Source organism: Alosa alosa, chromosome 9 (genome assembly GCF_017589495.1).
Source record: "Alosa alosa isolate M-15738 ecotype Scorff River chromosome 9, AALO_Geno_1.1, whole genome shotgun sequence".
NCBI classification, from domain to species: Eukaryota; Metazoa; Chordata; class Actinopteri; order Clupeiformes; family Clupeidae; genus Alosa; species Alosa alosa.
In genome coordinates, this window is record NC_063197.1 from 20,871,258 (window position 1) to 20,885,910 (window position 14,653).

A 14,653-nucleotide genomic window follows, 5' to 3' on the forward strand; every position below is an offset into this window, starting at 1 on the left:
TCCTCGCTTTCTTCATTGATTCTTTTATTCATTGATTCCTTCCTTCATTCTTGCCTGCTGAATTCATTTATTTATTTAATCATTAATAACCACATTAATCTTGACTCTCAATCTCACAACTAAGTTGTCGTCATGGCAACGATCTTGTGACTTCGTTGTTACGGCTACAATTGTACCAGTTCTATTCTGCTTCTTGCCTTCTTGCCTATCTTGCCTGCCCTGACCTTTTGACCTCTGACCTCTGCATCCAGGTGGGGATGATGGTGAAGTGCTGCCGGACGTATGAGGAGGTGTACGAGGGGGACGTGGGGAAGGTGATTAAACTTGACCGTGATGGGCTGCACGACCTGAACGTGCAGTGTGATTGGCAGCAGAAAGGAGGCACCTACTGGGTGCGCTACATCCACACCGAGCTACTGGGTACGCCAACACCACCTCACCACCTCACACTCACACCACGCACAGGGATGATGAGGACCAGTTTCATCTGGATCTGGCAACAAGACAAAGCAGTGAATTACTGTTGACTCTGCATCTGTTATGACTTTTAACATGAAGATGCAGTTATTATCTTATGTTAACACTGATATAATACTATTATTAATTTGTTAATAATGTACATTATAGTTGTTTAATTGTCATCATAAAAGTAGCATTTGTACTGTTTCATAATTGGTACAGTTGATTAATTCGCGATACTCCGTCCACTAGATGGCGTACTATCCTTTTTCTGCCTTTCCTCCCCAGGCTTTCCACCTCAGAGCTCACCGTCTCACATTAAGATTGGAGACAAGGTTCGGGTGAAGCCCTCTATCACCACGCCCAAGTACAAGTGGGGCTCCGTCACACACAGGAGTGTCGGCGTGGTTAAAGGTACGAGCCTGCTCTGCTCTTCCTGTGTCTCCTTTTGATGAGAGAGCCCAATAGAATCCATTAGCATTAATGGATATGGTAGTACATCATAAACTGAACAAAGGTCTTTGGCAATTTGGCCTCATGCTAGTTGCCACCCATTAAAAAAAAGCTTGGGTTTGTCAGTGTTTGGCAGTTATCCAACAAGTCAGAACACATACCGTACCATATGATACCATACTATACCATGCACTCTAATACTATAGAAATCAACTCCACAAATGAGTTACACTGTACCAACAGTGCTGTTTACACTATTACCAGTTTCCAAAAAATACAAACCTGATATTCAGTTTGGAATACATTTTTAGATCCTCTGTGTATGTTATGTATAAAAATGATTGATAATCACCATTCCTTAGCATTAGCCCCAGGACATTGAGTGGTAACTGAGCTCTGATTATGAGTCCTCTCCTCTCCTCTCCTCTCCTCTGTGTAGCGTTCAGTGCCAATGGAAAGGACGTGATTGTGGACTTTCCCCAGCAGTCGCACTGGACTGGCCTGCTGTCTGAGATGGAGCTGGTCCCCAGTGTGCATCCAGGAGTCAGGTACGCCTCTGGCAACCCCTTTCCGCCTACATGGAATGAGGTCTGTTCTGGTTCATGCTCCAGATGTTGAACCGTTTAGAGCATTTTGATTGAAAGTAAATTGGTTTGAACTTGAACAGATGGTTCCCAGCTGAAAAGCAGTTTTTTTTTCTACTGCAAGTTGGAATGGGTGATGTTATTGAGTTTAGAGTTTAAAGAGGAAGGTAATCAATGCCATCCACCATCTTCTGTTTACATCCACCATTGATGGAAAACTGGTGGAAATGCGGGCTGGTTCGCTCAATAGCACCAAGGTTCAAAGGATCCTAAACAGAATCGGTTCAAGAACCTGTTCCCTGTTGGTCAGAATATCCAGGGGCATTAACTAATGGCAAAATATATAATTTTTAGCTTTTTAACATTCAAAATCATAAGCATCCAGTTTATAGATGGGCATCCATAGTCCAGACCCGCATCCTTAGCTTAGTGGGTGCCAGTTTATGAATGACTGTTTTAAAAGAGGATGTTTTTTTTAATTGTGGCGTAGGTGTGATGGCTGCCAGATGTTCCCCATCAACGGCCCCAGGTTTAAGTGCAGGAACTGTGATGACTTTGACTTCTGTGAGAACTGCTTCAAAACACGCAAGCACAACAGCAGACACTCCTTTGGCAGGATCAATGAGCCAGGTCAGTCCCCTGCTGCGTCAGTCCCCTGCTGGGTCGCAAATGGGACACATTTCGCTTCATGACGCATGACCGAAAGATGGTGTGTGTCTTTGGTGTCATTCTTTTAAATCTTCGGTGACTAACAGTTTCTGTCTAGATGTAGTGGTTTGTTTCTTTCTTGTCTGATTTTGACATTAGCAGTTTCTAAAAGTATGTATTTTGGAGTATTTATGTTAAAGCAAAGTGTTAATGCAAAATATGGAGATCTACCTGTACACTTCCATCATTATTTTTTCTGGTCTTTGGCCGGATATTAATCCATCTCCCACCCTGTGCCCCTCTGACCTCAGGCCAGTCTCCGGCTTTCAGCGGGCGCTCAGGCAAGCAGCTGAAGCGCCACCACAGCAGCCAGCGGGGCATGCTGATCGACGAGTGGTCCCGCGTGGTCAAGAGCCTCAACGTGTCGTCCTCCGTCAACCAGGCCTCGCGCCTTATCGACTCCAGCGAGCAGTGCTGGCAGTCGTCGGGCTCCCAGGGAAAGGTGAGGAGGACACCGAGGGTACATGGACACCAGGAGGAGGAAAGCAGCCCAGGAGGAAGAGCAGTTGGAATATACGCTTACAATTAGTCACTGCAGTTATGTTATAGATGTTTAAATGTGCAGTGCAGAAGATCGATTATGTCCTACAGACGCACAAATATTTGTAGTTTACTCCGACGTCTCCAGGCCCTGTGAACCTGAGGTTATTTTAAAGGAGAAATCTGCCAAATTTACACATAGATCTCCATTTCTCGAGGTCTGTATGGAAAAAAAACAAAAACAGTCGGTAGCTAATGCAGCCAGGCAGCTATAGCGCTACACTCAGGGTGTATGTACGTAGGGGCTCACAGACAAGCCCCCAGAGTAGAATTGGTTTCATTTTTTCTCACCGACAGTACTCTGGCGAATTTTTACATAGATCTCCGTTTCTCGAAGTCACAGATTTCTTCTTTAAATGTCCAATAGTGAATAAAATGTTAGGGCTGTAGTGATGTATTTTACAGATTCAAACTATCAATCTGTAGATCATCATGTCAACTGTGAGCACAAACTGTACTGTGGATGTCTGAAATTATCTATAGCAGGGGTGTCAAACTCCTATTAGGCAGTGGGCCGGATTTGTTGGAATGAGACCTCATGGGGGCCTTCATGGTCATTTTCATTTCTCTGCATTGGGCTGTATGAAACCTGCTGGCGGGCCTGATCTGGCCCCCGGGCCTTATGTTTGACAGCCCTGATCTATAGTGTAAAGCACCCAGCCCAACATCAGCACTGAAATAGACCTCTCCCCCCCACAGCACTGGATCCGTCTGGAGCTCTTCCCAGACGTGCTGGTGCACAGGCTCAAGATGATGGTGGACCCTGCCGACAGCAGCTACATGCCTTCCCTTGTGGTCATCTCTGGTGAGTGCTCCTAACACACCTCACTCCTCACCATCTGTGTGTGTGTGTGCGTGTGTGTGTGTGTCTCTGCCTGCCCTACATGTACATGTACTTACACAGAGGTTCTGGATGAGTGGAGTTCATTCCCTTTTCTACCGAAAAGATAATGAACTCCTTTTATGTTTATCATGTTTATGTGGTTGTGTTGTTCCAGGTGGAAGCTCATTGAATAACCTGATCGAGCTGAAGACCATCAACATCAACTCCACCGACACCACTGTTTCACTCCTGAATGACTGCACTGAGGTTGGTATAAAAAAGAAACAGTCCCTGATACTATTCATATGTAATATACAGTCCTAGTAAAGCATGAAGGAGCACTCCAAGTATTCTTTTGGTGGTGCACAGAACAGATGGAGGTGGAGGACAGAAACTGGGACTAAGCTGTTTGCATCAAATGTGCACAAGTACACACACAATGTTGGCAGATGTTGATTGTGTCTGTGTGTGTGTGTGTGTGTAGTTTCACAGGTACATAGAGATAGCCATAAAGCAGTGCCGTAGCTCTGGGATCGACTGTAAGATCCACGGCTTGGCCATCGTGGGCCGCATCCGCGCTGAGGACGAGGACCTGGCCACCGTTCCCTTCCTGGCCTCGGACAACGAGGAGGAAGACGACGACAAGACAGCCACTGGAAGGTGTGTGTGTGTGTCTGTGTCTGTGTCTGTGTTTCATAGTCTGAATTAATGTGTGGTGAGAGCCTGTGCGTGGTTACTACTGCACGTGGCCATTGCCATAATGTTGTGGCTGTCTTTGTATCCCTACTCTATAGCTGTGTATTGTATGTCTGCGAGCACTAACAGTAGCCTGTCAAATGGAAGGAGTATGTTCTACTGTTATGTAAATTAAGATGTATTGGTGAACATTCCCAGATTGACAATGAAGTGGGAGTGTGTGTGTGCGTGTGTGTGTGGGTGCGCACATGTGTGTGCACGCATTGATTGTAACATTGTGTCCGTGTCTTTGTGTCTCTGCCGATAGCTTCTTATTGTACATGTCTGGCAGCAGCAGTCCTGACAGTAGTGTGCCAGCTATAAGGAGTTCCATTATAATGCAAATGAGCTTGAATAGATGAAAGTCTATAGTCTGACGAGGGAGAGAGGGAGAGAGAGAGAGAGAGTTAAGTGTGTGTGTGTGTGTGTGTGGTATTGACCAGTGCCAATCAGAGAGGCTCCTAAGGCCTCTTAAGCAGGGTAGATCAGAGGGGCTTCCGGCTGTGCCGTGCAGAGACACATCTGAGGAACATCTCCGGTCTCAGCTGGATTAACAACCCCTCTCAGACACACACACACACACACACCTCCACCACTGTACCCTTGGTCTGGCCATTACAGCTGTGTCAGGGCGGTGATACGTGTGAAGTGGAGGCTCTGTGTTTAGAGCTCACAGCTGAGTCTAGTCTGCCTGCTGCTAAAATTGGCATCAGTTCTCATTAGTAGTCTAGAGAGTGGGAGAGGTAGATAGAGAAAACGAGAGAGAGTGAGAGAGCGAGAGAGAGAACGAGGAGTGAAAGAGATGGTCTGTGACTCCTTGAATAGGAACGAGAGGTGGCGGCGGGATAAGGAGGCCCTTCTCTCGGCCCTCAGCGGTCTCCCTCATTGTACTGTCCTTCACAATCCCATCTCACCTGTCGTCCTCCTGACCCTGACCCATCTGTCCATTCTCTTCTCCTTGTTTGCCCCCCTTCAGCCTGGCCAGGAAGAGGTCATCGGGCCTGGAGTCGGCCGCCACCATCAGGACCAAAGTGTTCGTGTGGGGCCTCAACGATAAGGACCAGCTTGGGGGGCTCAAGGGGTCAAAGGTGAGTTCTGGACGAATACAAAACAACAAGAGCTGCTTTCTAGAAAAGAAATACAATTGCTTTCTGTCTAGTACTGTCTCTGATATATAAACTAAATATAGCAGCAAGGATGAGTGGACGTCAACAGCATCTTCATTAGTTCCGTCTCTTTCATATCAAACCACTGTTCTGGTGTCCCATATGTTCTTCCATTATATTGTATTGTACTGTGTTGAGGTGTATTGTGTTATTGGGTTGTCCTATATGACCCACTCAAGCGTTTGTGTCTCCTTCCAGATCAAAGTGCCGTCTTTCTCCGAGACACTGTCCGCGCTGAATGTGGTGCAGGTGGCTGGAGGCTCCAAGAGCCTGTTCGCTGGTCAGTGTGATCATGATGACGTGACATAACACACACACACACACACACACACACACACACACACAGACACACACATAGAAAAAAAGAAATGAAAAAGAAAAATTCAGGACCCAATCACTTCATGTCCATCACTTCTTTTGATGTTTTGATATGTAGCATTTCTTTTGATGTGTGACATGCTGATCTACTGTATTCCAAAACTAGTGATTGTCCAGTGTTGGGTTGAGTTGGGTATTGATCGACCTGAGAAAAGTTGCTGTTGTTGATGTAGCAGTAGCTGTAGTAGTAACTCCCATGTCTGTGTGTTGCAGTGACCGCGGAGGGTAAGGTGTACGCGTGCGGTGAGGCCACCAACGGCAGGCTGGGTTTGGGTCTGTCCAGCGGCACCATCCCCATCCCCAGACAGATCACGGCCCTCAGCAACTACGTGGTCAAGAAGGTGGCCGTGCACTCCGGTGAGTACCACCAATGAAAACGCACTACTTGTCTATGACACTTTTGCATTGGCTATTAAGGAAATGCTCATTTGTCTTTTTCTTGACCTGTGTAAACAGGAGGGCGTCATGCCATGGCTCTGACAGTGGATGGGAAGGTGTTCTCCTGGGGAGAAGGAGATGATGGCAAATTGGGCCACTTCAGCAGAATGTAAGCTTTCTTTCTTTCTTTCTTTCTTTCTTTCTTTCTCTCTCCTTTCTTTCTTTCTTTCTTTCTTTCTTTCTTTCTTTCTTTCTTTCTTTCTTTCTTTCTTTCTTTCTTTCTTTCTTTCTTTCTTTCTCTCTCTCTCTCTCTCTCTCTCATTCTCTCTCTCTGTACCTCTTTCTTCCTGCCATGTTTTTATTCCCCAGCGTTACTCATCCGTTCCCTCCCTCTGTCCCTCCCTCAGGAACTGTGATAAGCCCCGGCTGGTCGAGGCCCTGAAGACCAAGCGCATCCGGGACATTGCGTGCGGCAGCTCCCACAGCGCGGCCATCACGTCCAGCGGGGAACTGTACAGCTGGGGACTGGGCGAGTACGGTCGCCTGGGCCACGGGGACAACACCACCCAGCTCCGACCCAAACTGGTACGCACCCCTCACCACTGCTCTGCCAAACACCAGAGTGAGGATTTGGCTAGCCATTTATTCATTCATACCAATACATCCTCTGGATCGGCACAATTTACATTGTATATGTTGGTAAATGTACATTATAGTATGGAGATATGGAGAACACAACTGACCCTAGGCAGATGGGTCAGGCCCTTAAGTCGTCGATCTGCTCGAAGTTTCTTCCCATATGTATCTCCAATGCTAGGGAGTTTTTCCTCGCCCCTGTTACCCATAGGCCTTCTTTTCTTTTCTCTGATTGTCTAGCATTCTGATGCATGGATTGGATTTAGGTGTGCACATAAAGACTGGGTGCTGTACTCAAATCTAAAATGTGTGTCTGTGTGTGTGTGCAGGTGAAGGTGCTTCTGGGTCACCGTGTGGTGCAGGTGGCATGCGGAAGTCGGGACGCTCAGACACTCGCCCTCACTGATGAAGGTGCAGCCATGGTCTTACATCTCCAGCTCTGTCTCTGTTCCTCCGCTAAAAGAGGGCTTCCTCCGACTTGAATAGGATTTATTCATGCACCAGCGATTCCTATAACCTGTGTGTGTGTGTGCGCCTTCCTAGGCCTGGTGTTCTCCTGGGGAGACGGAGACTTTGGGAAGCTGGGCCGAGGGGGCAGCGAAGGCTGCAACATCCCCCAGAACATCGAGAGGCTCAACGGTCAGGGCGTGTGCCAGATCGAGTGCGGAGCCCAGTTCTCTCTCGCCCTCACCAAGTCTGGAGTCGTCTGGACATGGTCAGTCATACTTCCTATACAGATAAATGAAGTAGGAGTATCTTTCTATTTAGAGCCAATATGCTTAACACAATTAGTACAAAGTAAAAGTAAGGCAAATTTCAACATTCGAAAGTTAAGTTGTATTATAGATTAAGTCAAGACAAGATTCAGTGTATAAAAGATCTTTTAAAAGTGAGTCTTTGCATGTACAGTAGAATGGGACATTTTTAAGAAGTGATTCCAGATATACTGGGCTACATTTGAACAGGATCTTTCTAAACCTTCAGTGTAAGTGGTATTTCCAGTGTGTTGTGTGGTGAGTGACATGCGTCTCTCTGACGTCCTGCCCTAGGGGTAAAGGAGACTACTTCAGGCTGGGCCATGGCACTGACGTCCACGTGCGGAAGCCCCAGATGGTGGAAGGTCTAAGGGGGAAGAAGATCATCCACGTGGCAGTGGGAGCGCTACACTGCCTGGCCGTCACAGAAACTGGACAGGTAAACAAACTTTAGGCACTTTCATTATTAGTTATTAGGAGTTAAAGGTATACTATGCAAAATAACCTCTACGAAGCCAATTTGACCTAGCATATAGCCTTAGAGCATAGCCGCAGTGGGTCGCTACTGAGAGAACCAGCAATGCAACTTCAAGAATTGCCGACCCGGACACATCTCTAGGGGGAGTTCTAGAGTCGCCAAAAATACCTAAAACTGCATAGTATACCTTAAACAGTATTATCATGTTAGCCTGTGATGTTGAGTTGCCTGTGGTTGTTGATGTTGATCTGGTCTATCTATCAAGTAGGTGTATGAATAGTGAATATCTAGAACGTTGTGCTCTTTATATTTCTATTAGCACATGAGCCATGGATGTTAAGCAGCTTCTGGTGTATGCCGTAGGTTTTCGCGTGGGGAGACAACGACCACGGGCAGCAGGGGAACGGCACCACCACGGTCAACCGCAAGCCCACGCTGGTCCAAGGCCTGGAGGGCCAGAAGATCACGCGGGTGGCCTGCGGCTCCTCGCACAGCGTAGCCTGGACCACCGTGGACGTCACCACACCCTCCGTGCACGAGCCCGTGCTCTTCCAAACGGCGCGAGACTCGCTGGGGGCTTCGTACCTGGGTGAGGGGCAGCAGATGTAAAGGCATAGTGCAATGTCCATCTAGTTCAACATGACCCCATGACTTTGAGTTTGCACAAAATTGAGTTTGTGTGTGTGCGCACGTGTGTGACTCTGCTGTCACAGAGGAGATACAGTTCACTGCCAGGTCTTTTTCCATGTCTTTAGCTCCCCTCACCGCGTGTGTTTGTGTGTGTGTGTGTGTGTGTGACCTAAATCCTTCTTTTTGCACACACATACACTCAGGTGTGCCATCAGACAGTGACCCGTCGTGCGCCAGCAACAAGCTGAGTGGTCCAGGCAGTGTGAAGTCCAACAGACCCTCGCTGGCCAAGATCCTGCTCTCGCTGGACGGTAACTTGGCCAAGCAGCAGGCCCTCTCTCACGTGCTCTCTGCCCTGCAGATCATGTATGCCAGGTACGCCTGACCTCCCACACATATATACACACACACACACACACACACACACACACTCTACCTGCCAACCAGTCAGGCGGCCACACACACACACACACACACACACACACACACACTGGGCCAGACACAGCCACACACTCAGTGGGCCAGGCATACACACCTACGCTCACACTTTTAGTCAAGCTGCATGTTTAATTATATTTTCACATGCAGATTTGCATACAAGCACAGATGCCCCAAACAATTCACCCTGTTGGTGTTAAATGACATACACACTGAAGAGGATAGAACCATGACATTGTGTCCACTCCTCCTCTCTGCTGACCGACCAACCAGGGCACTCACCTCAAGCACATGAGTGATCTCACCTCCCCTGGGAGAGAGATAGGACTGATGCCCTCTTCACTCTTCTGATGTGTGTGTGTGTGTGTGTGTGTGTTTATGGTCTCTCAGGGATGCGGTGGTCGGTGCTCTGATGCCCGCCTCCATGATGCCAGTGGAATGTCCGTCTAGCTCGCCCGTGCCCCCCTCTGACGTGTCATCAGCGTCCAGCCCCTCTGAGGCAGAGGGCCCTCCAGTGCCCCCGGAGGCAGAGGAGCGCGTTAGCCCCAACCCCTGGCAGGACAAGAGGGCAGAGGTGAGCCCACAGAAGAGATGAGCCGGGGACACACTAATGGCCAACATTACTAATCATTTTGTTTCGTTTATATTATCAGGATGTTATATACATATACCAGTAGTATAGGTTCGCATGGATGCAATTATTTATCAGCATCAGAAATCCAAAAGTCAGTGTTGCTTGTCTTTTTTTATTTTTTTATTTTTTATTTTGCTTTAAAATGATCAGTAAAGCACAAGCCAAAGAGTGTAAGAAAGTGAGGCGTGAGATCATCAGTATAGCACAAGCCAAAGAGTGTAAGAAAGTGAGATGTGAGATCAGAGAAGTAAAAGTCTGCCTTCAGAAAGTAAAAGTCCTGCCATGTATTGGCTCTACCTGTGCACTTACCACAGGTGATTTCACAGTGATTTAATTAGCTGATGTACCTGACTTAAAAAATGTGCTAATTAGTATCAGCCTATTAAGTGAATGATTGGAACCAAAATGTGGCACGATTTTTACTTTCTCTGACTTTTACACCTCTTAGTGAGATCGATAAGAAAGCCTTTAGAGGATTAATACCATGTCTGTGTGATCCTCTTACCAATGCTGTGTGTTGTGGTCAGGTGACCACTTCTGAGGATGCGGTCACCCCCTCGTCTGCCATCACCCCCTCCGCCTCGGCCGCATCCTGCCGCCCCTTCATCCCAGTGACCGATGATCCCGGGGCCGCCAGCATCATCGCTGAGACCATGACTAAAACCAAAGAGGTCAGTGCACATTTCAGCTTTACTATTTATTACAGTACAGAAATAAATATGTGCAGTAACTCTACATTCTATTTCGTTTCTACTTACGTACTGTATGTTACTGCGGTTCTACGAGTTTTGGTGCTTTAAGCACCGCCTCTGGCGGGCATCCGAAACTCATAGAACCGCAGTTACATAAGTAACCATTGTTTTCTACTCTGTTATATATTTATTATGTCTTGAAGGTTAGATCAGCTGCATTATGTTTTGGGTTTAAAGCAAATATACACTTGCTTTGTCTATAAGTCTTTGTTATTCTAATGTGTATTTATTGCTTATGTTTTTTTGTGTGTGTGTGTGTCCTGTGTGTGTCCTGTGTGTGTCCTGTGTGTGTCCTGTGTGTGTCCTGTGTGTGTCCTGTGTGTGTCCTGTGTGTGTGTGTGTGTGTGCCCTGTGTGTGTTCAGGACTCTGAAAGCCAAACTAAAGTGGTGGGCCCAGAACCCCAGTACCTGGACGAGTTCACCAGTCTGCTGGTGCCAGACGACACGCGGGTGCTGGTGGACCTGCTCAAGCTGGCCGTGTCGGTGCGTGCCGGAGACAAGGGCCGGGAGGTGCTCTCCGCCGTGCTGTCGGGCATGGGCACTGCATACCCACAGGTGCGTCGTACTACGCTTCAGGCCAGTGGCCATCATTCACTCGCTCGACTTTCTTTTCTCATTGATTCTCTGTTTTCTGCTTTCTGTTTTTCTATTGTTGCTTTTAAAAAAAAAATCTGTTTTATGTCAGTATTTCAGTTTAATTATTGTGTTTGTTTTGTCCTTCTATGCCTGACCCTCTCTCTCTGACACTCATTATAAATCAAATGCTCTTGCTTTGCTTAGCAGGTGTATTGAACCCATCCTCCGTGTGTGTGTGTGTGTGTATTGCTGCAGGTGGCAGATATGCTGCTGGAGCTGTGTGTGACGGAGCTAGAGGACGTGGCGACAGACTCACAGAGCGGCCGTCTCTCCTCCCAGCCCGTGGTGGTGGAGAGCAGCCACCCCTACACCGACGACACCTCCACCAGCGGCACGGTCAAGATCCCAGGTAACACACACACACACACACACACACGCTCAGGCATACATTTATCATTCAAACGCTTACACTTAGATTGCTTATACAAATATGACTATTTAGGCCACAATATATTATGATGCCATTTCTTGATATTTGACCATACCTGTAAAAATTACTTTCACTCAGCAAAACAATACTGAGCAAACACACTAAGCAAAATTTTCACCTTTACGAAGCCAATTTGATGGTAAACGAATTTGTAATAGGCGGATTGTTCACCTAGCATAGCTATACAGCATAGATGTAGCGAGTCCCTACCGAGAAAACCAGCCAAGAACGGCATGGCCAAGTCTCGTGAGAATCGTGAAACATTACTTTGTCAGTAGATATAGCTCTTTTGAGAAGTTTTTGCCTGTTTTTAATACTTCACCTCCACAACAAAAGCAGTTTCATCGTGTACAGGGGGGGATAAGTCACAAGAAATGTGCTATTTACAGTAGCAGAGTAAAATCTAAATATATCGCGACTCTAGAGGGAGCTCTACAGTCGCCAAAAATACCTAAACCTGCATAGTGTGCCTGTGTTTACGTTATCCTTAAAGGGTTATGAGGGTTTTTTAACACCATGTGGTCTGTATCCGTAGGTGCTGAAGGCTTGAGGGTGGAGTTTGACAGGCAGTGCTCAACAGAGAGACGACACGACCCTCTGACCATCATGGATGGAGCCAATAGGATCGTCTCGGTCCGATCAGGTGACCAGCCTCCACCATCTTACGTGTTGGTTTGTCTGTTTTTGACAAGGGGTTGAGTGTTAGTGTGAGTGTGTGTGAGATCATGTCAGGCTGTCTTCCACCTGACTGTTCTCAAAGACTATTTTTACCCAAATGGTGCATCTTTACTCATTATGCACAAGCCCTCCTGGAGTATGTGTGTGTGTGAGGTTAACTCTTTGATGTCCTTGTGTGTGTGCATCAGGACGCGAGTGGTCTGACTGGTCCAGTGAGCTGCGTATCCCTGGAGACGAGCTCAAGTGGAAGTTCACCAGCGATGGATCGGTTAATGGCTGGGGCTGGCGCTTCACCGTGTACCCCATCATGCCTGCTGCTGGTAGGACACACAGACAGACACAGACCTCATGTCATTTGGCATTTCAAACAGGCACACAAGGACACACTCTGATACACGACAACTTTCAGTTCAACCACACGTCTAAACATCCTTTGAAACACATACTCAAATGTAGATGCACACACACACAGATTCCCTACACATTCACCATTTTGATGTTCACAAATGAGAAACTCTTCAGAGCACAGAACCGTAACTCCTTGTCCCCCTTCCTCCTGTGTCCCCCAGGCCCCAAAGACCTGTTGTCTGACCGCTGCATCCTATCCTGTCCCTCCATGGACCTGGTCACCTGCCTGCTGGACTTCCGCCTCAACTTCACCTCCAACCGGAGCATCGTGCCGCGTCTGGCCGCCTCGCTGGCTGCCTGTGCCCAGCTCAGTGCTCTTGGTAAGAGTGTGTGAGCGTGCGCGCACATTTTGTGTGTGTGTGTGGGGAGTTGGGGTGCTGAGGGTCACTGAAGTGGTTCCATCCCCTTCTACCCAGCCTAGTGCCCTTTGCTTTTGTGATTTGAACATTCTCATTTCAATAAAACTATAATCCTAGCTTTCAGTTTATGTTTGATTCCTCTAAGAGTTCACCTAGACCATGTAGAATATGTAAAGACACAAATAAATCCAACATAACAAGCCTAAAGTAATCCACCAAAAAAGACTGTAACCATCTGCCAACACAGCCATGTTGCTCAATGGTGTTTTAAGCTCCCACCGTCGACTTCAAGGCACCTAACCTTAACCCTATGATCCCTTAACCCTATGACCCTTGCCTGGAAGACGACGTTGGGGTCTTAAAACTCTAAGTAACAGCCCTGTCACTCTTTGTAGTGGTCCACATTGACATGAGTATGTGTAGGATTGTCAGTGTAGGGTCTACAGCAGTGTTTCCCAAACTTTTTTTCTGGGGACCCACTTTTTAAAAACTATTTTACTTTTTAAAGACTATCGCGACCCAACTTGTGACTGTGGTAGTTAACAAACTAGATCCTAACGGAAAGCTGTTAGCTTTCCTAAGCTATATAAGGTATAAGATAGGGGTATTACACAACATAAATTGTCACTAAGCTATGCTGGCGACCCAAATAAAATCTCCTACGACCCACCAGTGGGTCGCGACCCAGTCTTTGAGAACCAATGGTCTACAGGACATCACCGTTAAATACCTCTGTTTCTCCAGCTGCTGGCCACCGGATGTGGGCGCTGCAGAGGCTGCGTAAGCTGTTGACCACCGAGTATGGCCAGTCCATCAACATCAACCGCCTGCTGGGGGACAGCGAGGGCGAGGCGCGTCCTATGGTGAGTGCCCACCCCCCTCTGACCCTCATTGTCCGCTCCTCACTGTGACTGGAACTTTATAGCTAGAATCAGGCCGCTTTTGAAGTTTGGAGTCCACAATTTAGCATTTTTATTATTTGGAATGATTTTGGGTTCGATGCATACAAATGGATTCATAATTCCAAGGTTTAAAAGTGTTATCTTGAAATTCTGCAGATATCCGCTGAAATGAGGAAAGGCTAATTTTTTCCCCTGTTGTGTCTATGGCAGAGTTTTACGGGCAGTGCGCTGGCCGCCCTTGTGAAGGGCCTTCCTGAGGCTCTGCAGAGGCAGTATGAATATGAGGACCCTGTTGTCAGAGGAGGCAAACAGCTGCTCCACAGTCCCTTCTTCAAGGTGCAGACACTTGAGTGTGTGTGTGTGTGTGCGCGCTCAGTATTTCCTTTCTTGACAATAGTAGTAGTGACCATGGTTTGTGTTGGTCTACACTTTGAAGGTGCTGGTGGCCCTGGCCTGTGACCTGGAGCTGGACACTTTGCCCTGCTGTGCAGAGACACACAAGTGGGCGTGGTTTCGTCGCTACTGCACGGCATCCAGAGTGGCCGTAGCCCTGGACAAGAGGACCCCTCTGCCTCGGCCCTTCCTGGACGAGGTAAATGAGGCCTAACAAAAAAAATATGTCAATAGCAATAATCTCTCCGCCATGGGAGAATGGCAGTTCTATAACATTCCTTCAGTCTAGAAAGAACACCA

The 14,653-nt window shown here is 47.4% G+C and overlaps 1 protein-coding gene across 13 annotated transcripts in view; it reads left to right on the forward strand.

The window, feature by feature from the left end:
• herc2 (HECT and RLD domain containing E3 ubiquitin protein ligase 2) overlaps positions 1-14,653 on the forward strand; it is a 70,453-nt gene that overhangs the window by 39,086 nt on the left and 16,714 nt on the right. For 8 of the 13 annotated variants that reach the window (XM_048253512.1, XM_048253520.1, XM_048253516.1 and 5 more), the window contains 28 exons: positions 252-420; positions 712-873; positions 1,352-1,460; positions 1,987-2,126; positions 2,456-2,646; positions 3,444-3,549; positions 3,743-3,834; positions 4,052-4,227; positions 5,279-5,390; positions 5,667-5,748; positions 6,060-6,203; positions 6,303-6,393; positions 6,632-6,809; positions 7,190-7,271; positions 7,404-7,575; positions 7,910-8,054; positions 8,457-8,682; positions 8,927-9,098; positions 9,552-9,735; positions 10,323-10,466; positions 10,911-11,102; positions 11,379-11,532; positions 12,149-12,256; positions 12,480-12,611; positions 12,861-13,019; positions 13,803-13,921; positions 14,171-14,296; positions 14,397-14,552. In XM_048253512.1, the coding sequence (XP_048109469.1) occupies positions 252-420; positions 712-873; positions 1,352-1,460; positions 1,987-2,126; positions 2,456-2,646; positions 3,444-3,549; positions 3,743-3,834; positions 4,052-4,227; positions 5,279-5,390; positions 5,667-5,748; positions 6,060-6,203; positions 6,303-6,393; positions 6,632-6,809; positions 7,190-7,271; positions 7,404-7,575; positions 7,910-8,054; positions 8,457-8,682; positions 8,927-9,098; positions 9,552-9,735; positions 10,323-10,466; positions 10,911-11,102; positions 11,379-11,532; positions 12,149-12,256; positions 12,480-12,611; positions 12,861-13,019; positions 13,803-13,921; positions 14,171-14,296; positions 14,397-14,552 (4,023 nt within the window). The remainder of the gene's footprint in view (positions 1-251; positions 421-711; positions 874-1,351; positions 1,461-1,986; positions 2,127-2,455; positions 2,647-3,443; positions 3,550-3,742; positions 3,835-4,051; positions 4,228-5,278; positions 5,391-5,666; positions 5,749-6,059; positions 6,204-6,302; positions 6,394-6,631; positions 6,810-7,189; positions 7,272-7,403; positions 7,576-7,909; positions 8,055-8,456; positions 8,683-8,926; positions 9,099-9,551; positions 9,736-10,322; positions 10,467-10,910; positions 11,103-11,378; positions 11,533-12,148; positions 12,257-12,479; positions 12,612-12,860; positions 13,020-13,802; positions 13,922-14,170; positions 14,297-14,396; positions 14,553-14,653) is intronic. The other 5 variants (XM_048253521.1, XM_048253522.1, XM_048253523.1 and 2 more) reach the window with 1 other exon arrangement.